General features: G+C 37.1%; 1 protein-coding gene across 2 annotated transcripts in view; it reads left to right on the forward strand.

Annotated features, from left to right (window-relative positions):
- The first annotated feature begins 2,683 nt into the window (after window positions 1-2,683).
- The window catches only part of GREB1 (growth regulating estrogen receptor binding 1), a 50,955-nt gene continuing 29,570 nt past the window's right edge, over window positions 2,684-24,068 (forward strand). For both annotated transcript variants that reach the window (XM_030447813.1, XM_008495053.2), the window contains exons 1-12: window positions 2,684-2,840; window positions 7,571-7,693; window positions 8,435-8,611; window positions 15,504-15,686; window positions 15,993-16,136; window positions 17,441-17,566; window positions 19,401-19,523; window positions 20,308-20,445; window positions 20,619-20,804; window positions 21,337-21,687; window positions 22,350-22,478; window positions 23,881-24,006. In XM_030447813.1, coding sequence (XP_030303673.1) covers window positions 2,684-2,840; window positions 7,571-7,693; window positions 8,435-8,611; window positions 15,504-15,686; window positions 15,993-16,136; window positions 17,441-17,566; window positions 19,401-19,523; window positions 20,308-20,445; window positions 20,619-20,804; window positions 21,337-21,687; window positions 22,350-22,478; window positions 23,881-24,006 — 1,963 coding nt within the window. The remainder of the gene's footprint in view (window positions 2,841-7,570; window positions 7,694-8,434; window positions 8,612-15,503; window positions 15,687-15,992; window positions 16,137-17,440; window positions 17,567-19,400; window positions 19,524-20,307; window positions 20,446-20,618; window positions 20,805-21,336; window positions 21,688-22,349; window positions 22,479-23,880; window positions 24,007-24,068) is intronic.

Consider the following 24,068-nt stretch of genomic DNA (forward strand, 5'->3'; position numbering starts at 1 on the left):
TGGGTTCTGTCCTCTTGGCTGAGATGGAACTTATGGACCTCCTCTGAATCACTGCAGCTGGGGTATAGGGTGGTGGCTGAACAGTCCAGCTTTTCTTCAACACTTGTCTGTTGAACTTGAATTGACTCAACATGTGACAGAAATTAACCCTTAAGATTCCTGTTTTGCCTAGACATATAATTCCTGCTAACCACAGCAATCTGGAAAGTTCCTTGTTTGGAATTTGAGGGCTCTTCTCTCTACTGACTGACACAGATGCCCAGACTTGGCATCCCTCTGACAGCACTATCCATGGGTTCCTAATACATCGGTCTGAGCTGCTTCATTTTTACCTGCAATTGTTTCTCAGCCTTCCCAGTTCCTTAGAGCAGTTTTCTTCTTTTTGTCATGGTTTTAAGCAGCTCACCCAGGTCTAGGTCTTTCCCTGGCAACTGCCAGTGTGACAGGGAGATGCCCTTTGATTTACAGGTAGCTGGGGTGGAGGGCTATCCTTCTGTGTTTTTTTTTAATAAATCTGATCACTGTCTATGTTCATGGCTTGGAATTTGACAAGCATTTGAAAGTTTACCCTGTGCCACCCACTTGTATCCAGGAGAGGCATAAATCTGGGCTGAGAATGCTGAGTTCAATGAAGCAGGAAAACAGGACTCAAAGCCTCTTCTTCCTGGTGCCACAGAGTCACCAATTTACAATTCAGGCACCTCAGTCTGAGCTAAGGAAAAGAGCTATGACACAGAACTATCACAGAGGTAGTGAGAAACAGCTTCTCTCTTGATTGGTTCATGGAAATAATTTCTCCTGCAACTGAGAGTCACAGGGAGTCTGAATGCCAAAGGCTGGTGCTGGCAGAGCAATTCCTGCAATGCCCAATTTCTGGTTCCAGTGGTGTGTGTTTGATGATGAAAATGGCTACAAAATACTTACCTTCCAAAGTATGTTCCTGGATTTATGATTGTGTGTAGCACTGTGACTGTAAGATCCCATAGGTATGTGTCAGCTTACCAGATGTACAAATCCAGAAAGCATATTTTCATTTCATTTCATGAACTCATTCATAAACATAAATATTAGTGTTTATCAATTTGTCATAAGTAGACACAGATAATCATCAGTAAAGCGAGTAAGCCTACTTGTCTTAGAATGATTTTGAGTTGTCTTAAAGCATTTTGTCTCCCTTAGGATGAATTTTAAAGCTTCTTATTTTCCATGTCTTTAATGAAGCTTCTTAAAAAATCAGTTTGAAAATCACATTTGTTTTGCACAGTTGTGTTGAGATTGGATAAAATCCAACCCTTTGTAAGACAAGCACAGATTTTTTTTCATTAGTGCCTGCTTTTAGTCTAGATTATGTTCTTAAATACTGCCTGCACACTTTTATAATTCTTACTGTGCTTCTATTAATACTATATATAAAATACCTATATAATATATATTATGTAATGCTATGTTTTATCACTTATACTGTATTTAAAGTATGTATGCAACACAAAAATATATATAAGAATATGATTATGTATATAAAATATGCTTTACAAAATCATAAGATATCCAAGTAATCAGCTATGTATGTGATTGCTTTCAAATCCTTTTTTCCATCACAACCAGTATCTGGTTTCACAGTAGTGTTTCTTCTGCTTGACTGGTTCCTACAGGCTGCTTCCCAACAGGCTCATTTCCCAGCAGAGCTGAGGAGGGGCTGTTCAGTGTTTAGGAATTACTGCCCCAAACAGGAAACATTTCATGCTTTCTATTCACAGTTACTTGAGGAGGGAAGGGACATGGGGCCCAGGGCAAGAGCTACTTTGTCATAGGAGTGGAGACCTGACATGGCTTTTGGTTATACCAGCTCATTATGCTCCCTGTGGAAAGCAGGCAACATTTAAGTATGTAGGATATTCAGCTGGAATGGAATGGATTGACTCCTCAGTGACAGAATGACTAAATTATGTGGTTTCCCTGACAATAAAGTCCTAATAATTATACCCAAAATCTAATAGATAACATATTTTATACTAAGAAAAATGTAAATGCCTGTTTACAGGGAAAAGCACTGCTTTATGTGAGACAGTAAAGCCATTTTATATACGTACATATATATGTATAACTCAGTATTTGAGTTACAGCAATGTTATGTTACTTATGAGACAGCATCTCTAAAGGATATGTTGAATTGCTTTAGCCATGAATTTTTACCCATGATGAGGGCCATGAATGTATAAATACAAAGAACTGTGCTATTCCCCAGAGCTTTTAACATTCATTTGGTTGAAATAATGTAAAACATAAAAGCAGAAAAGCTGTGTTACAGATGATATTGCTGACTATTGAAAATGTGTCCTCTCAATTGCTGCACAGAGCAAGGAATTGCTCTAATCAGATTTCTAGCCACATCTTCAAGAAGGTGTCAAGCCTTGCTGCCTTTCTGCTGAATTACAGAAAGCTGTTACTTTTAGATAACTTCCTGTAATTTACCAGCAGGATCTGCTCAGCAACTGCAGCAGTCAATGTTCTTTGCCTTTCTTTGTGGAAAATGAAGTTTCTCTCTTTCATGAGAAAAGCTGTAGTCTGGCAGCAACTTGTAGTGATCTAGTTCTGAGTGTTAAAACTGAAGTATTTTTATGTACTTATTTTCTTCTCCTTTTTTTTTCTTTTTTTTTTTTTTTTTTTTTTTTTTTTTGAGAAGATGGGAAATTCTTACGCTGGTCAGCTGAAGACAACACGATTTGAGGAGGTGTTGCATAATTCTATTGAGGCCTCTCTCCGCTCAAACAACTTAGTTCCCAGACCAATCTTTTCTCAGTTGTATTTGGAAGCTGAGCAGCAGCTGTCATCACTAGAAGGTAGGAAATAATGGAATTTACATTTCTGCTCATTCTGCTCAAAATCAGCACTGCTGTTTGCTCTCCCCAGGGTCAGCACACGTTTCGAATTGGAATAAAGAAAACCCAAAAGTGTTTCTTTGGCTTTTTCGTGATCTACAGTATCGATATTAATTAGAAGTGGATTAAAAATACAAAGCACGTTATCTTTTATTTTGGTTACATTAAGCCACCTAGCTTGTTCAGATTTATCAGATATATAAGTTAAAATACTAGAAAATGTTCTAATATAATGTATGGAGGGATCTTTGGAGATTTGGAACATAAATCTCTTGTCATATAACTTGTCATATTCTGCTGAAAGTTATACAGTAAATAATGATAAGCACATGTTAAAGGATACATGTCAAGACCAATTTCATTGTGAATAAATACAGCAGAAATATTTTTAGCTTTTAGAAAGGTCTATATATACACTGGGCATAATGTTTTTAGTTATTCTGTGATTACAGAAGTAAAAATTCAGGTTATGCTCTCTCATAAGCCATGCACAAGTTGGTATTTTGACACATGGGATTTCTCACTGAATTTTCGTGCATGTTTAGAGAAGCCTGATTTCTGAGTTGCATTTGCTCACTTTTGTTTTATTTTCTTGGAAGTGGCACAGTTTAAATGAACTGATATGATAGATCTAACTCATGATACAGTTTGGTGTTTTGGTGTGCTGTTCTGTGTTGTAGTCTTGTGGTTTTTAATGAGTTTACTGGTGTGTGCAGAACACTGGCATGCTAGCGCAAGGTTGTGTTCAATATTTACATTATTTATCCATTTCTGTCACAAGGGTGCTGCTTCATTTCTTTTGACCAGGTTTAGTTCACCTATCATACTTTGCTAAAAATGACTTGGATGGATATGTAATGAAAAATGCATAATTGTGAATAATCCACAGTAGCAGAAAACCCCCAAAACATCAGCCCAAGAACTCTTAGTTGATGAAAGTATTCTGCACAGATTAAACTCTAATTTTACCCCATGGCAACGGCTGAGAAAACGTTTCTTGAAAAAATTGATCTGCCTACAGCTCACGCTTTTTTTTTGCTCATATAGGACATAATAATGAAGATACGCTCATTGCTTAAAAATATATACTGATAATTCCCCACAAAAAGTGATCCATCAAACCCTTCTATGAGGATTCCACAAACTTTTCCATGGCAACCAACTGTGATGTCACAAAAAGGATTATGATGTCAGTTAGAAAGATGCTACAGGAGCAGACACATTGTTCAGGAACAAAAGTGTGATTTCACACTTCTGTCACTTCTTTCTTTCAAAGAAGCTTCCAAACCATAAGTGGATAATTCTGTTTTCTTTGCAGTTAATGGAAACAGAATTGAACTGCAATTAATTAAAAGTCTTATGACAGCTTGGCAAAGAACATTCCTTTCATGAAAGTTTCAGAGAAGAAGAACTCTGAGGGGGCCTGTAATAGGATTTTTCCTAGGTTGTTCCTCAGGTGAAAGAGGTCTGTAAGCTGGCATCCTTTTCTCCAGCCTCAGCATAACTTGAAAGTCGCACTTCCAGGTACATTAATCCCTCTGAGGACCTGGAGGCATGTGAAACAGAAAGCCATCCTTGGAGTCTTATATAAGTCCCTGTCCTGCCACTGTTCTGCCCTTTCCTTGTTACCTTTCCTTAGCCCTGGTATTCTGAAATGGGGATGCACTGGGGGTGTCCTTGGTCACAGCTGCCTGCTGGTCCTCAGTACAATAAATGTTTTCCTACAGTGAAGCAGCCATGACATAAATAATGTCATGACAAGATAGTACAGTGAGTGGGTCACTGCAACCCAAGTGTTTCAACTTTCCATTTTGTGGGCTGATAACATGTTACAGCTCCTCAATACAACACTTGAGAATAAAAGCAGCCACGATGGATTCGTGTCTCTCATGTTACAAAATCAAAATCCCTAGAGACAATTGAGGGTACAGGTAGTTTAAGAAAAAAACCCAACTGTGTTTGCTTTAAGATATATAAATCATCTGTTGTAACATGGCATTATTTTTAGGTCCATATTCTTTTGTTTAAAAAACATTTTTTTCTGCATCCTTTTCATACATAAATGACCATCTAAACTAGAAAAATGGCCAGCCTAATATCATCAGATACCTGTCACTTATGCCTGAAAGAATTTATTTGGGAAAAAAAGACTGTACTGTGCCTGGAGACAAGTTAAAATAACATGCTGGTCCCTTCTGGCCTAGAAGTTACATTTTTTGCAATGAACTTGAACATTTTCCACTGAGTATGGTTTTCCAGCCTACACATTCTAGATTTGATAAAAATCAATGCAAACATAAGAGCTCTTAGGAGATGTTCTGCTTTAAAACTGAAGCGGAAGAATTAATTTTAGATCTTTTTTAAAACAAGCAGCAGAAATCTCTACAGGTGCCAGAAGCATATTAGAATATTCTCTATTATACCTATATATTTGCTATTGTATGCTTTTGATTTTGGACCTGAAAGCACTGGAAAAAAACCAAACCAAACCAAACCAAACCAAACCAAACCAAACCAAACCAAACCACTGGTTGAATAAAAACCAGTTAGCAAAAGGGAAAAATCCAACCTTCTTCTCCTTCCCAACTCCTCTTAGCCCCATGTTCCCATTTTCTCCCTTTTAATAAATTTTGACATTTTTGGATCATCCACTGAGCTTATTTTATACATAAACCCATTAAAAAAGCTCTGGTCAATTTTTATTTGTTTTCTGCTGGGTTAGCAAGCTGGGATGGCCCAGCACTGCCTCCAGTGTCAGAGATGGCATAAAGTGGAAGGAAGGATTTTCATGGCTGGGAGCGTGGGGAAAGGAGAGCCAGACTCCCCCCTTTTGCATTGCATTTGGATGTTAGACAAGGTTATGTCAAAACACAGAACTTACCCGTGAATTTAATTGTAAGGATGGAGAGATTCACTTTTTCTTTAGTCCACTTTCAGCATTTTGTTTTTAGACTACACCCATGAAACAGCTGTGTTTCATGGTCTGTTCTCATCTGTGTGCATTAAGAGTGAAGCTCTGTGTTTGGATATCTAAAAGTAAATTCTAAAAGATTTGGCCTCCAAATCCTCTTCTATATTGGGATGTTAAATCTTAATAACCTTTAGATACAAATCTTCAAACTCCATATTTATTTTTTCAGCTTCATCTCTAGTTCTCATTTATCCTGTAGTATTTGTTTAGCTGGTTCTATAATAATTTGTCAATAAAATAAAACAATATACAGATGAGGGTCATAGGAGGAAAAGGTCCTTGATGAATATCCTATGGGATTTTGAGTGTCTGATTCCAAGTCAGTTGAAGTAAAGTGAGTATGTCCAACTGACTCTGAGCTTTGGAGGATGACTTCAGGGTGCTTTGTTGTTTTTCTGTTTCAAGATTAAAGCTGGAACAACAGAATATTGTAGGAGCCTAGCTTCTGCTTTACTGGCACAAGTCCAAACAGCTATTTGGCTTTTTGATGATCTTCAAGTACCTGAAGACTTTTACCACCCAATTTTGCCAGTGAAAGCTCTTTGTGTTTGCTGCAGACATGTTCCTACAGAAGCCAAGAAGCTGGAAGCCTATGACAGAAGCCCCACTGGGTTCACTTAGCAGCTGTGTCCCATTGCTGACATATGTAAGGCTGAATCTGGTCTGAAATTTTCCTTAGTTCTACCTGTGGAAGTGTTCTCCCCATTTATCATTTCACAGCATTCCTCTGCTTGCCATCTTTGTTCCACTTGCCAGATCCTGTGGATGAAGAGAGGGAAAGGAGGCTCTAGTTGAAAGGCTGAAACATACATCAATAATGTATACGCAAATTCTCATAACAAGCAAGGTATCAGGTAAAAATGCTGATTTAGATTAGCAGAGAAGCTGAAGAGGAAACTCCTAAAGCCCTCTAAAAAGGAAGAACACACTTCCTGTGTTCTTTTCTCCACTCAGTATTGCCTCCTAGACTAGCACTATCCATGCACAGGCTGCTGTCATAGGCATTTGTCTTTCCTTGATTTTGTACAGGGAGTGGCAGTGCTTTAGTCAGAGCTCTGTATGCAGGAGCCAGCAGCCCAAGAATTAGGTGTTCTTACTCTGGCATCATCTGGGGTGAATCTTGTTTCAAGCAGGAACCATTTCTTCAGTTTCCTGTACAACATCAAGGACATGGTCGATACCTAATAAATAAAATCTGTACATGGACTGTAGCCAGGTTGTTCTAAAATGCTAAGAAGTAATGGCTTTGGGTCTGTTAATATTACAAACAAAGGATACAGTGACATTGTTGTGATCAGCAATAGTTCAAACAGCAGGAATTAGGTCTCTAAAAATTGTGAGGTTACCTTAAAAATAATGAGATTTAGAAAAACAGAGGCTTATTTTTCTTTTTCTTTTAGTGTTTTTTTTTTCTTTTCTCAGGTACAATTGGGTCATGCTTTTGAACTTTTGTTTGCACAGGATCTAGGAGCTTTTTTTTTTTTTTTTTTTTTTTTTTTTTTTTTTTTTTTGATGAAAGACATTCTATTGTAAGCATGACTGGAAGCTGGAGCTTTAAGGCAAAAACAAATATCCTAAGAGTTGGCAAAAGAAAAGTCATTGTCAAGAGGAGAGAATCCAGTCTGCTGTAATACTTTCTGTAACTGGGTCACCCTGTTCATTAATTGACTTGTTGCCAATGTTTTCTTTTGCCTGTCATTTATGCTATGATAATTTGTAGCAGGCAGCAGAGCAGATAATGAGGAAGAAGAAGAAGAAGAGGAGGAAGAAGGCTCAGAATCAAGTAGTCCTCCTGTGTCTTACCAGATGAAGCCTCCCCCAGAAGGATGTTGCACTACTGACGGTGAGAAATGCTCTAAATGTGCTGTCGGAAGGCATTTTCCCGACTGAAAAGAGAAGGATTTGGGCCCTTTCCCCTATAATTCGTCAGAATGACATCGTCTATACGATACAGAAATCCTAAAAATATCAGTGGTGTTTACCTGCCAGGCAAAGCTGGATTGCCCTTACATTTGACAGAGTCTTTGCCCTGTGTGTCAGATAAACATTGATGCTGAAACACCTGGCACGAGGGGAGAGCTCCTGGTCATGTAGGCAACGTGACCTTTAAAAGGTTGAGTTTGCTGGCATGGTATTAGCTAAAAGGAAAGTGGTAATTCTTATGGGTTTAGTGTCGCTCTTTTCTATTTAAAGTCCCTCCTTCACTGTTACTGCAAAAAATATCTGAAAACCAGATAAAAAAAGCCAGGAAAAGCCAGTGAAATTCACCACATACTGAGGACTCTGATCTCAGTTTTTAAGTGTTTGACCTAAGCTATGTTGGTAAATAGTCCTCTTAATATGTAGGTTGCAAAACATGATCAAGAGAAACATCACTGTCCATTTTCAGATTTTTCTTTGTTTATTGTCGTGGTAGAATTTGTTTATGGCTGACCAAAAAGGCAGGGAGTTAGACCTTCACTTTATAGTATATAACTTTTTTTTTTTCATTTAAAATGTATTAAGTCCTTTAGTGAAGACAAATGTGAGCATTAAACAAAAAAAATTTGTTAACTTAACATACACTGAATTGTTTTTTTTCTAGGTTTCTGCCAAGCTGGTAAAGATTTGAGACTGGTTTCAATTTCCAATGAACATATCGAGGTGCCATCAGGGTTTTTACTTGTTGGTGCAAAGTCACCAAATTTACCTGATCACCTTTTAGTGTGTGCTGTGGATAAAAGATTCCTGCCAGATGACAATGGACGCAATGCCCTGCTGGGTAAGTCTGTGTCTGCAGTAAGGGGATTCTTCTGTGGGCTACAATTAATAGCTTATCTTTTTTTTTTTTTTTTTTTTTTTTTTTTTTTTTTTTTTTCAGAGTGAGATCAGCAGATCTTACTTCCATTCCACTCCTACAGTAATGTTCACTGGTGATGCACACCAAGATAACAGCTCAGAGCTGGCTATGTTTGTTTTGGAAAAATACAGATTGAGCCAGGTCTTTAGAAATGCTTCATCACTTTCTATCCATTAGTCCAAGGATGAAGTTGTCTGATCAGTTCATGTCCTACTTGCTGGAACTGAACATTTGGCAACTGGGTTGCCTGTCTTTTTTTTTTGCTTTCCAAACACTGACATGGACAGACTGTAGGTCTGTCCAGGGAAACTTTCAGGCTACCATATACATGAAAACAGTTTAATGGTGGTCTGGACAACAAAGATTTATGACCTTTTTGATATATCCCTTTGAGATAAGAATAATATTCTCCACTGTGTTTGAACAATAGCATGGGTTATGGATCCTAACCTATGATTTTTTGCTATTATCACAATAGAAATAAATATGAATGATTGTAAGCTTAAATTTTACCTATATGTATTAACGTAATACTGTGAGTTTGAATAATACTGTTTGTAGGATACTTTGGTTTCTCACTTTTAATCTATTTAAAAGTCTAGCTTCTGACTTAAAACTAGGTCCTTCTGTGTATTTTTATTACAGCCTTTCTGATGGCCATTACCTCATCCAAATCAAGACTAGAAATCATGTGAATGAATGAACCGAATATTAAAGTTACTAAAATGGAATAGTTTTTTATATTAGGAAAAGAAGTATATAATCAGAAGAACTTTTTTGACCAGGCACTCTCAGGTTCTTGCATATAATTTTCTAAATTAGGTAAATGCTGCCTTATGTGTCTGTGTAGAAGTTTGAATTTAAATAGCTAAAAGGAAGCATTTGTGATGTCTTAACAGTTTTCTTTCACAAACACTGAGGGATATGATGTGAACTCAGCTGTTATCTTAGTTTGAGCAATTCTGCAAGGCATTTGGGATGACAGTATAGTGTGAAGCTGCAGAGTGTAATTCTATGTACAGTAATTTCTTTCCACATGTGATCTTGCAGAGTTGGATTGGTCACAGTACATTTGACCAGTGATTGTAAAAGAATTAAGAGGGTTGTAAATTACCTACGCGTTGTCATTTTAAAGATAAAGACAGGAATGTTGGACCACTCAAGTCATTCAGTGCTACCACTATTAACAGCTTAAGCTCCTTAGGCTGTTAGCAGAGAGGAAGTAGTGTGTTTGTTAATTGCACGCTAAACAAGAACAGAAAAAGGCAACAGGAACATAAATGGGAGGTTTCTATGCTACTTGCACCCTCAGCTTACTTGTTTAATGCATTTTAGTTTCCTGAAACCATTAAATGGTTATTTTTGGCTGTTGTTATACACTTAAACACCAGTGAATCACATTAATTTGCAAAGAATTTTAGTAGTTCTGTAGAATGACTTTTATGTACTCTGTAGCAAGCTTAAATATGAAAGACCTCAAATACCTTAAGATCCAAAGTCTTCATCTGGAAGCTAGAAATAATGTTCCTGGTTCCTAATCTAATGGAAAAAAAAAACTTATCACGTGAGGATAGCATATTATTTGTACTGTAGATGTTGATCATACTGTAGATAGAAATGATTGTTTGATTCTGGTTTCCATACACTGATTCAAGTCAAAATGTGGTAAGTAAAATTAGAAGCAGACACGAACAGTGTTACAGTTTCAGCCATACAGTGATATAAGAGATAGAACCACTCTTGCTTTAAATTCTCTGTCTGTTATTGTCAGTGACCTCTGTCTTGACACAGATTTAAGTTGAAAAGATTTCATATGAAGAAGGAAATCTCAATTATCTTGCTTTTAAAGACAAGTTGGAGGGCTTTTTTTGGGATTCTGAGTTTAGGCTGTTCTCCTTCAAACATGTTAACCTTTTGAAATGAGATGACAAGTAGTCCCTTCAAACCTTTTAAGTTTAGAAGGAAATTGAATTGGATTCAATTGAATAGCACCACAGAAAAGACTGGGGGGCCGGAACACCTCTCTTATGAAGAGATGCTGAGGGAGCTGGGGTTGTTCAGCCTGGAGAAGACCTAATAGCCAACTGGAGAGAGACTGTTTGCAAGGATCTGTAGTGACAGGACTAGGGGCAATGGCTTTAAATTAGGGAAGAGTAAATTTAGATTGGATTTTGGAAAAAGTTCCTTACCATGAGGGTAGTCAAAAAAGCAAACAAGTTATACGGGGGAAGTAGTTGAGGCTTCATCTCTGGAGATGTTCAAGGTGAGGCTTGACAAGGCTCCAAGAAATCTGATTTAGTTGAGGGTATCCCTGCTTACTTCAGGAGGTTTGGACTAGATGACCTTCAGAGGTCCCTTCCAACTCAAATGATTCAATGATTCAATGGTTCATTATGAACAGAAAGGAGCTGTTGTCATGAGTCAGAGTAGATCCCACAGTTTTGATAAGGCTTATTGGTGTTACAGCCACATCACTTTTAAACCTGCAATCCTATTGTTTTTGCTTTATTTCATGCTTTTCTTTTCTTAATATCCTATGTTTTTGTAAGGCAGCTGTAGATTTTTTTCCAAAACTGTTGGTTCAAAGGGAAAATACACTAACGAATTATACAATAGTTCCCTGATTTCTCATGGCCTGTCTGCATGTGTTTCTGAAGCTGCCTGTGGAGTGTCTTCCAAAGATTCCAGAAGAAAACAGGAAATGCCTTGGTAATTTCCAGGCCAGCTTTTAACTTACGGTCTTGTTTCCATTAGAAGTTGTTGATATGCCTCTGGGGCATGTGCCAATTTATTGATTATGCTACTAAGTAGTTCCATCATCAAGACATATATGGTCGTGAATTGAAAGTAATTTCTTTCAGAGGCTGTTTTGTTTATTTGTTTTTAAAATTTACATATTATCCCATTTTCTGGAAAAAAACTGTATTTTTGGCAAGCACAAAGCTCTTTTGTCTGAGCATGTACCTCGTATGATTCTGTTAATCATGTTAGATCAGAGGTTTAACTACTCTGCAAAACAGATTCAGCTTTTGGCCTTTAGGAACCTGTTTCTTGGGAGTGCTTAAAGTGCTTAGGAGTTCTAGAAGCACTCTAAAAGAGTGCTTAGATGGAGGAAGCACTTCTGTGATAGTGTGATATTTATTGTTTCCTAATAAAAGCAGCTAACATATACGGCTCCCAATGGTTTTTATGTTTTGGATTTTTTTCTCCAGTTCTTCCTCCTAAGAAATGTCTCTCAGGATAAACAAAGCAGCTATTCACCCATCATTTTCCTTCCCGAAAGACCAAACAGCTGCCCACTTCCCTAGCAGGGAATAAGAAATCCTTTTTATTTTCAGTGGGTCCCTGAGGTCAGAATGGCAGAGGAAAAGATTAGTTGGCTTGCATTGTAAGCGGTGTGTAAGATGAAAACATTGCAGTATAAAATACTGTGGCTGCTTCTGTTCAAATGTGAAGTGTTCTGGTGGGCTTTTGTAATAGCATTGAGTTTCTATACAATGAACCTCTCCAGCTTGACCATATTGATTTCATTATTTTTTAAATTTAGGACTTCATTTCTCAAATAGAGTGGTACTGAGTAGGTGGGAAAAATGTGGAGCATTGTCAGTGTTTTTTTACCTTTTCTTGTAAGTAGGACTGAAAAGAAGAAATACTTTTTCTGAAAAGTTGAAAATACAATCATTCTTTGTCTAAGAAATCTGCCAACTTTCCACAAAACTATTAATGTTAATTAAAAACCTATTATTAACTTAAACCAGAAACAGGAAGAAATTTTTCTGCTGATTCATGAAAGATTAGATTATGAAATATTAGATCGATATCGTTCCATCCTGAAGTCCTCTTTTTATTCCTAGCCAAAGCTCACTGTTGATCCAAAGGAACCATTTCCCCAGTGAGAAGGTAGGTCAGGTTTCATACCCTTTTAGTCCAAGGTCCTTCCTGTGACCACAAGGTCCCTTCTGTGGAAGAGCTTTTAAATTATGAGCAATTGAACTTTATGCTGTGATCAAATTCAAGCAAAGGCATAGGATAAAATACCAGATACGATCAAACACCTTCTGATTAAACAATCTTTAGAGGGTAACAGCCTTAAGTCAGCACTGAACTGAGTTGGTTATGAACTGGTGACCTAAAGGTGAAAGGCTTTTAGCCCCTAAACTCCAGGCATTGATTTTTAATTCTCTTGTGAAATCAGTCCCATGACATAGATATATTGAGTCACCTTATGGCTGCCCTGGGTCCCCTGACCTTTGTCCTCTCTGTAATGTATGGAAGAATATTTAATGCAGCTTGTGTATGAAACAAGCTGTGCCCAGCATCAGCTGCTGCCTTAGGCCACGCATGTGAAAAGGGTGTTCAGAGAAAGGAGACTGGTGAAATATCTGAGTTCTCCATGTTACTCAGTCTGCTACACAAAGTGCTAGGAGCAAGGCTGGCAGAGGCCCTCAGTGGACAGCATTTTACTGCACTGGAATTATAAGACCATGCTGTGTTCTATCTCTGATGTCAGGGCTGAACTCTATTAATGAAGCAGTGGCTGTCATCAAAGAGAGTGTCAGCTAGAATGAATGGGATGAGAAATGGTGTTGGCAGGAGCTTGCAAGAAAGGACTCTCAGTCTGACTTAGAGGGGCTGGGGAAGCTCGAGGTGGAAGAATAATTTGACTTAAAAGGAAATGAAAAAATAAACTTCTAAAATGTTCTCTGAGGACTTTTCAAAACAAGCGGACAATTTAGATCAGTTTAATCCTTACAAGGCCTCACTTGTAAGCTCTAAGTGATGTTAACTAATTTTCCAGTATACCTCACAGAGTTAAAAATAGATAGGGCAAAAGGATATTTCATGTAGTATTGCTAAATATGTTTTAGGTGATGATGATTTACAAAACTTACCAATAATGACTGAGCTACATGTGGTCCACACATAAAGATTCTGTCCACTGTCCAATTGTATTTGTTGAACAAATATTTCTACCTGTTTCTTTAGCAAGTTCTTGGACTCTCTGAACAAAATGACAAAACTTAACAGTGTACAGGTATTTCTATCTTACTTTTGGAAACACTGTATTTGAAAACACCTAAGGGGTTGTAAGTGGCCACTGCAGTGCTGCTGGTCATGCTCACTGTGCTACTAAATGTATAGGAAGTTTTCATTCACCAGCAGAAGCATTTTTCATGATTTCTTAACCTGCATGAAATGTATGAAAACGCTACAGCTTTTGCCACATCCGTTCTAATTTTGTTGCCTTTTGTTGTTGCTTTTATTGCAGCTACTGAAGGCTCTGTGATGTTAGACAGATGCTTTTGTGCTGACAGATAACACACAGAGGATTCTGCAGTCATGACTTGTCCTGATTTTATGAGTCATAATGACCTTTATCATCCTACTGACCAGGATCAGAGAGATAATAGGCAGCTTTCAATAGCTGTTAGCTGCTTGTTCCCATGGATACTAGACCAATTTCCACATGAACTTAAGGTTTTAATAGGTTCTTCTAAACCATTTGAAAACCAATGAAAGTGCTTGGGTTGTAAACTAAGCAACAGGTGTTTACAAAGCCTCATATTTCAATGTTTGTGTTTTTCAGAAGGAAAAAGGTATTGACCATTGAAATGAAAACTTAAATTGTTACAAATATGTCATGAAAATAATAATTTTGATAATCAGTTCTTAATTTTATCTACCATATTATTGATCCTTGACTCCAGTTATTTATTTCCAATGTTATTGTCCATATGTTATGTGAAATTTATTTCTTTAATTTCTGCTCTCTCAGTTCCCAAAACACATGCTTACCATTCCAGCTCCCATGACGATACTTAAAAACATTCATTAGATATAATTAAAAGAAAACTTCATTATTCAGGTCAAGGATTTCTTTGTAGATAACAAATATTTTCAGATAGTTGTATTTGTCTGATGCAGGATGAAAATTCCTTAGGAAATGCTTTGCAAAATGGACAAAAATGATGCTTAAGAATCAAAAGGCAGCTAGTCAGCTGTACAAGGAATGCACTTTTTTTTTTTTTTTTTTTTTTTTTTTTTTAATGGTGATAGTGATATCACCATCACCAGCTACTCTTTGAGGCTCAAACTATCTATTTCAGGAGAGGAAATGGCAATATCCCTGGAAATGCCCCATCAAGCCTGAGTACAATAAGCTTCTTCACAAGGACTATGTCTCTGTTGTGTCTGTAAAGTTGCAGACACTTTGTTTCCGTAATCATAAATAGTTTGAAGTCCTATGAAGTGCTAACACAGTCCACACATAATTTGAGAAAACTACTTTAAATTAAAAGCCCAGAAAGGCTTTAGTATTTTTTCCTCTCTAAAAAAGCATCTGTAGTAGGAATTTGGTACTTAAATACACTTAGATCTAGTTATAATAAATATGTTTAACTTCTTGAGACTTAATTGCATGCTTAATTTCAATGAAAGCTGGATCAGAAGTGAAGCATATACTTTCTGTGGTGTTGAACAGGACTGGGTTTAAGTATATGGTTAGGTGTTCTTCTGTCAGAAACTTGATTTAGTGTTTAATAGGTAGGTAATAAATAGAAGTTGTGATTTTTTTTCTGGTTGGAGAAAATGAAAAATATGGCTTATTTTAATTTGTTCAGGTTTTGCAAGCTGGTAGCCAAATTGCAAGGCTGTGGGCCTTAAGTAATTTTTTTTTTGAATGAAATTTTTTACTAAAAAGTTCATTCTATGAAAAATGCATAAATACAGGTTTTCCCCAGGAAAGAGTTGTGTTAGGATGTTCTTAATAGTGACTCCTATCTCATTGGATTATATGTATTGTTTATTTTATCAGGCTTCTCTGGCAATTGTGTTGGCTGTGGCAAGAAGGGTTTCTGCTACTTTACAGAATTCTCAAATCACATTAATCTTAAACTGACCACTCAGCCCAAGAAACAGAAACACTTAAAGTATTATCTGGTCAGGAATGCACAGGGAGCTCTGACCAAAGGATCTGTAATCTGCTGGAAAGGGGCAGGTAAGATAATGAAGTTGTTTTTCTTGAGCTCTGTTTTTCATCATCCAAGCTCAGCTATCGCAGGGGCTGGCGTCTGTGAAAAACCTAAGACAGATCAGTTGGGAAAAGGACTCTTTAAAGCTAGGTGATTGCTCGACCAGCTGTAAAAAGCAATTGACTGCGTATGGGATGTCTGAAGACATCAGTTCCCCTCTTCCAAGTGCTGTAGCCTCGAAGTAATTCATGTGTGAAATTATCAAATTAAAAAAAAAAAAAAAAAGCAAATGATGCCGTTGTCAGGGGATAAGAAGTTTCTCTTTTGTTAAGAGTTCAGAGGCCAACAGTCTTCATCCAGCACCTGCTCCAGCACGTTGTTCCAGCTGCCAGAAAGTTCGGGACTCTCGGGGAGCAGCTCCAGCGAGCCGCTGCCAGCAGCTAACGCCAGTGCTCCGACCGGGCCTCAGCAAACAGGTAACATTGGAAGGAAAACACACGGGGTTTCTACCTCCTTTTACTCTTCTCTACATGTACACTTATATGTACTTCTGTGGATGGAAAGACAAACAAATAGGCACGCTACCACATAAAATATATCAAGTCGAGTGGAGTGGGAGATCCATTATGAACAGAGAAAGCAATCACAATTAAAAATGGGTATTTTACAGCTTGCTTGTAGCTAAGGCAAACCAAAACTTCTTAAAATACGTTATTTTTAAAGTTGCTGAGAATAGGTACTATGTTCCTCCAGCTGCTGCGTGTCTGGTCACAAATGACAAATATTACAGAACCAGTGTCTTTTCAGCTTTTCCTTTGGATAGAGACTGTTTTACGTTATGACCAGAACCCTCTTTGTTGCAGGCTTTGTTGCAGCTTAAAAGCTTCTGAGCTGTTTCATCTGCTGAGAAAAGTGGTTTTAATATTAAAAAATAAACTATTGAACAGTAACTTTTTTTTTTTTGCATTAGAGCTATTTCTGTTTCCTTTTACATTAGTTTCATAATGAAAACAGCTCTTTAGAGTCTTGTCACTCTTAGGGAGATACACACAGGAGAACTGAGGCACATCTTTTGGTGGATATGTTCTTTCTGTGAGACAGAAACCTGTTAAGTGGTTGGGATCTGCAATAATGGTGCTTTCCTGGGGAACAGATCATTTATCTCTTTATAATAGCAGATTGACTGGCTTTTTTCTTCATCAGAGGTACACGTATAAAAGTGCAACATTAATTACAAGTATATTAAGCCTGGGAATACATCTCTTTGATGCAGCATAGTTAAAAGATGCTTGGAAAGAGTATGTCAAAGTGGAATGGAGGCTCAGGAGATTTTTAGGAAATTTTAAACAGCTTTTCTTACTCTTTTGGATATTCTTGAGTAAACTTCATGTAAGAGCTAGGGTCCACCTGCAAAGAAGCTAAAGGATCTGATGTATGTATTCACTTGCAGAATGGATTTTACCCCGGCATTTTACTGGGAGTCAGATAGAAATAATCTGGTATGAGATTAATATTAATGTGCTGTTAATATGCTCTAGGTGATCCTACTTTAGTGGGAGAGTCAGACTAGGTGATCTCTAGAGGTCCCTTCCATCTCTGATGATTCTGAGATGATTCTGTGAGATCAAAAGTGGGTTTGCTTTGTTCACCATTGCATTCACTCTGAGCAGATCCTAAGGTCTCTATTAAAGTAAATTATCAAATGATCAGTTTTATTATATCGGCTTGGGATCTTATCCTAGAAATACTTAATGTAAGTATTTTCGTTTTTTCTTGCCAGCTGCAGCCATGGATCACATCCCTTCAACAGCAGTGTTCAGCTCAGCAGTTTATAATGGCAAGGAGTCACCCAAACAACAGTTGGTGAAAAGCAACCTGTCTGCTCTGACAAGACCTTCAGTATTAGGTATTTGAAAGGATTTGGTGTTTAATAACCCTAGAATCTATACTCCATGGGTATAATAGAAGTACTAAACAAAAGATATAATGATCACAGTTTTCTGTATGAATAGAAATTACTGTTCCTTTCCAAGTCCTTTATGACCTTAACACTCTATTCTGTGTTAATTTCAGAAAAAGAGACAGTTTTATGTTTCCAGCTACTTTGTTACAGTTCAGATAATTGATCAGAAGTTTTTTGTTACACTTACATTTCATTCATTTAATTGAAGTACAGACTAGGTTCCCAATCCAGGTTGTTAAAGAAAGTGTTGGTCTGCATTGATCCAACAACAGGTTTTATGAAGGGAATTAAGATACATTGAGAAATAATCACTCATAAGATAATTCCTCTGTTGCAGTTCACCAAGGGGGGTGCACTAGACTTTGACAGCTGGCTCCAGATTAAAGAAACTCTTTCACTGATTATTTACATTAATTGTTTTCTGTCATAAACCACATTCTGTGTCACTGGCTTACTTGAGGAGGAAAGATACTCTTCTCTATGGCTAGAAACACAGCTCTATTTTAGAGTAAGTCTTCCTGTTTCCCTGCTGGTATCACAGCCAAATTATTTTTTTCTGTTCATCCAGGTCCTTGACCTTTTTTCTTCCATGCAGCAAGATATTCTTGCCAATTCATTTCAGATGGATTATTTTCACATATAAATATATCTGCAGGAAAGAGTACGTCATTTTCAAATTAATTTTTTTTTTTGCATTGCCCTGTCTTGTGACTGTAGTCTCAACATTACTCCTTGAGATGAAAGAATGAGTAGCAGAAATGTCCAAATACTGCCCTCACCTGGTAAACATTCAAAGGGCAAAGTCATCTGAATACCTGTCTGCAAGGTTCTTCTGCAAGTGAATAATATTATTATTATAGATCTGGAGACTTCAGGTTTATTTTTCATTTTAATCTTTTCTCAAAATTAAACCCCTCTTTTTTATATAAGATTATTACTCTGTTATGAATTTTATATAGGATTAGCCATTCTGCCAGGAGATAGAGCTTTGCCAGTGTGAAGTGGCGTTAAGACCTCTGAATAGTCATATCCAAAACCAGAAATAGCTGGATACTGGTCAAGATGCTGAGCAATTCCTGGAGGACTGTTGGCTCTCAAGAATTAGAAATACTCAATGTTAGCAGAAGCTCATCATTCTAGAAGTTTGCAGGAGTGCACAAAAGAATTCAAGCAGTTAATCAAAGAGTATTCAAGAAATTAATCATTGGGAGCTCCTCGAAAAGCTACAAGAAAGTGATATATTTGCAGATTTGTTGGAGCTACATATGGGTAGGAGGCAAACACAGAAGTAATTTGCTAGAAGTTAATATGGAATAACATAAAACCAAAGATGGTAACCAGCAAGAAGTGGCAAAAATCCTGTAAATGAGAAAATTGTTGAAAATAACTCAGATCTTTCTGAAAAATCCTTGAGAATTTTATTTTGTAGTAATTTACAAAAAACAGTGTGTCATGTTCAGAAATAAAAGGAACAAAATGCCCACAGTCCTACCTTCAAAATATTTACACTTATAAGCATTCTTAGTAAACAGTAAATGTTGGTATAAAATAAATGAAGTCTGCCTAGATAATTAAGAGTTCCCTGCAGCAGAAAGTTCCCAGCAATTTAAACAGGACATAGCAAAGAAAAATAAAGACCATAAAAAATTATTATATTAATGGAGTTGACCATGGCAATTAATGCACGCATTCAATCTATCAAAACATATTGAATTAACATGCACAAAACTAAATATATTTTATTCTAATATATTTCTGAAATATTACCATTATTCAGGCACTTTAACTAATTCAGGGCCTCCAAAAAAACGCCATAAAGGTTGGTCACCAGAATCTCCATCATCTACTGAAACTTGGAACATGCAGGTCAACCCACAGGCTTCAAACAGAAATAAAAATGGTAAGCTATACCCCATATAATAATACTGTTTGTTTCAATTTGCAGAAAATAATGAGGGAAAAGAAGAAATATTTTAAAGACTCATGCAGATTTGCATTAGAGTTTTGATGTGTTTGATACCTGTGTTGTGGTGTTTGATACCTGCATGCTCACCTACATTTAAGTGCTTTGTTTACATTGATTTCTTTTTTGAGGCTCAGAGCTTAACTTTCAGTAGGATTCAGTCAGAGTCATTATTTATAAATGCATCCTATGGCACCAAGACAGCTTTGGGATATGAAAATGAGTGTTACACCTCAGGTCAAGGTACCATCTAGAGTGACGTGGTGAAATAATCTCCGCTTTCTCCACAAAGTTTTAATGTGTTATTGTTTAAATCAAAACTACTGTAAAGAAGTTATGATTAAGCAAATGTTGAGTGTTAGTTTTTTATTTCTTTCTGTAGCAAGAAAGCCTGTTTAGAAGCAGTGAAACTACATATATCATACAGGACACAGTTGTAACTCTTGGTGCATTGACATCAATAAGTCTCTGTATTCTTGCATTCATACCTGGAACTGTTTGTTTATAAACAATTAAAAATTTTTAGATGCTTATGTAATGTTCAAGGTTGCAAAAAAATAATTAGTCCTTCCAAGAAAGTTAGCATAATAGTATAGGTTGCAGTCACAGCTTGTTACATGTCACCATGAAAAGCATTTATATGGATAACAAATGTGGGTATGAGATAATGTTGAAATCATTATTAGACCTGACTCTAGTAATAATATGTCTAAAATCTTAGATGGAGGAAGCCTGTCATCTTTACCACAATCTGCTTTGGTGGGTCCAGCCTCATCTCCAATGATGGGTTCAGGAGAACCGGTCTCAGTTCCTGATAACTTACTGAAAATCTGTAAAGCAAAGCCAGTTATATTTAAAGGTAAATCCCCCAACAAGACCTCATATGTTTTTTTAAGAGTTGTAAAGATATGTCCTGCTGCTAAACACTACCAAAGCTGTCAATTTTAAAAGGTTTGTTAATAAAACTGTTTAGTGCATATGTGTGAAGTTTTGAAATAATTGTGATGTATGCAAGCATTTTTTATTTTGTAGGTCATGGAAACTTCCCATATCTTTGTGGGAACATTAATGATGTGATAGTGAGTCCTTTGTTGTACACCTGTTACAGAAATTCACAGTCTTTATCTAGGGCATATGAACAATACAGTGCCTCCACCATACAGCCTATTTCAGAGGAAATGCAGCTCTTACTGACTGTCTACTACCTTGTGCAATTAGGTAAGTTTATTTTACTTCAACAAGTATATTACATGCTGGCAAACAGGAAAGGGAATATTAGGAAAGGATGATATTAAATATCAGTCTTGGGACATGATGTTAAACATTTTCATTTTTAGTAATGAAACAAAACTAAATAACTGTTTCTCGAAGACCAGAGAGATTTAAATATAATAACGCAAAGCTAATATTCTCATATAATTTGGGACCTTGGCAACTGCAATTAAAAAAAGGAAGAGTTGTAATTAACTGCTCTTGTGTATAGTCTGTGGTTTAGCATTAGTATTCTGTTGAGTCAGACAGCACCCAGCATCTTAAGTATTTCTAATTCCTGATACTTAAGGTTCCAATTCAGACAGCTTTACTCATGTATCCCCAAAGCACTTCAAAATGAAACATTCTGTTCACTTCTGCTGAAGGAAATAATATCATGCATTCACAAACCTGAAACATGACCATCTCTCAAAAAGTACATATTTTGAACTATTACACATTAACTCATAATATTTTCCTCTAAATTTGTTTTTTATAGCCTCGGACCAGGTCCCTTTGATTGAGGATCTGGAACAAATATTCATGCGCTCCTGGCGGGAATCGCACCTCTCTGAGATCCGCCAGTACCAGCAGGTGATGCCACAGACCTTCCCCCCGGTGCCCAGCCAGATTGCACCAGTGACTTCAGCCCAGCTGCCCTGGCTGGCTGGCCTGGCAGCCAGCTCCTGTAATGACAGTGTCCATATCATCGAGTGCACCTACTCTCTGGCTGAGGGCCTTTCGGAAATGTTTAAGCTACTCATTGAGGGGAAATTAATAAAGACAAACTACGTGGTGATCATATGTGCCAATAGAAATAGAGCCATTGATTCCTGCATTGTGATTACAGGTAAGATCCCAAGGGTGCACCTCCAGGCAAAATAGAGTAATTCAGTGCCATCAGGAGTTTGGCTGGAGTTTCAATAAGCTGCTTCAGAAAGCGGAGCTTTAGTCAGCAAGGAATGGGTTTTGATGAACCCCAGTTGATGCTGCACAGCTGGGTCTCTGCCTCCATCACCTGATTCCTCACACTACTACAAACACATAACAGCGAGTTAGAGCAGACACATAAAGTTCTCCTGCTCTGTGTGACTGGGATGTTACTACAGGCAGAGGACCAAACATTTTCTTAGCTTTTAAAAGATGGTCTTCTGGTGCATTCCCTTCAACAACCTGTTGCGGGCTATGTTGATAATTAAAGAAATTACTTGAATACCCATTCAAATATTCATTACTAGTATAAGATGATTGACAATTCCTTTGACCATTTATGTGGCCTTTCTATAAACTGTATGGACAAACATTTCCTCAACTGGGTAAGAAACAGAAGGAATTATAAAACATGAATATATCTTACAAGTGTCTGGTGCATACATAGATGGAAAAGACAAGAGATTCATCACTGCCATTTTTAGTGTGTTGTATTAATTTACCTGAGTAGTATTTTTATTATGACTTACAATGTTTTAAACTTTAGTTTGAATGTTTTTAAACTACTTTTTTGTCTTCTAGGAAAATATCAGGCAAGAATTCTGTCTGAGAGCATGCTCACTCCTTCAGACTACCAAAAAGAAGTTAACTATCAGCTGGTCACAGGGAAAGTGGAAACTCTGGGGTCCTTCTTTAGCACGCTTTGCCCAGGTACCTAATAAGTTATAAAAAGTCATGTTTCCAAGGTCCTGAAATGTTTAAGTCAGATAAAATAACTGTACTCATCACCTATCCTGAAACAAAACATTATTCAAAATATATAAAAAATGCAGGACAAAGCTGTGAAAGTACATTTGAATTGAAATTCCTTCTAAAAATGTCAGTTTCTAAAATACCTGTTTTATAAAAATATGCTGGCAAATAGCTGAGCATACTATTCTTAGCTATGCAAATCCATGCATATACTGTGCAAGCTGATATCCATATGAATATATGCATTATTTTGCCCCAAGTACAGAAATAATGTAGGCTATGATAGAACAAACTTATTGTATAAAAAATAGGACTTGCCTCTTCAACTTGATGAACTATGAACCTGATCTTGATGCTCGGGAAAGAAATGAAATTGCAGGAAGCCAGGGTTATGGAAACATTTTTTATCTGAGTATTCTGAAGATTAATACTGGCAATATTTTCTGGGCATCGATCCAGTCCCATGGAAAGTTGAACGATAACTATAGCATATTTGTCAGAGTCCCCTTCACTGTTCACATCACATCAGTGAATCTGTACTTGCATCACAAGAACCCCTCTGGATGTGTCTCGATGTTCTGAGTGGTCACTGAAGGGAACTTGTTTTCCTTGAACCATCATGTAGTTATGTCAGTGTTTCTGTTCTTAAAAGTATGGTTTTAAAAATCACTTTTGCTATGGCTACTTGAACAGAACAAGTAAATGAGCATCCTAAAAACAGTTGCCATCTCTATCTACTGGATTGCACTTCACGAAGCAGGCCCCGGCTTTCTGAGCTCAGTACAAACATGTTCAAACATCTTTTCAGCTGCTGAGGAAAGACCATATACTCAAGAGAGAGATATTAGCAATTTCCATTTGTAAACAGGGCCCCTGCTGAATAGAACAGGATGTATTTGCAGATATGTATAATCCACTAAAATACACCTTCCTTGCTTCAGCATTGTGTGTAGCTATAAAACTCGTACTTCTCTTTCAGCTTTATAGGGAATTATTTTTGTTCTGGCTCTCAGAAATATAAATTTTTAAAACTATTTATCAGATTTTCCAAAGCTTCTTTCCTTATTAATGAACAGCATAGCTTGATGGTCTGAACAGAAACTAAGCCAGATTCATGTCTTTGTTGTTGCTGATTTTCAACAAGGCTTTGTGGCTCTGTCCTAGCCTCTAGCCTGTAGAGTTAGTCTGTCATTTACTGCCCTGGTTTGCATTTTATTAGTGATACAATGTGAAAACAGATGCAATAGAAAATAATGAGAAAGTTCTTGTATAAAACAGCAAATAAGCCCAATAAAAATCAGTATGAAATGCAGCTCTTATTAACATGGAAGTTTATTCCACTGTTCCTTCAATTTGCTAGAGGGTGACATTGACCTTTTGCTGGAGAAATTTTATCAGGAAAACCAAGGGCACATCTCTTCATCACTTTCAGCTTCAGTGAATAAACCAACAGCACTGAATGGAACTGGAGCAACTGCATGTACAAGTAAGTAAGGAGGATTTTTGAAAGAGATAACAGAATATGGCATTTGAAACCAGCTCTTTGGG

The sequence above is a fragment of the Calypte anna genome, chromosome 3, assembly GCF_003957555.1.
Source record: "Calypte anna isolate BGI_N300 chromosome 3, bCalAnn1_v1.p, whole genome shotgun sequence".
Lineage (NCBI taxonomy): Eukaryota > Metazoa > Chordata > Aves > Apodiformes > Trochilidae > Calypte > Calypte anna.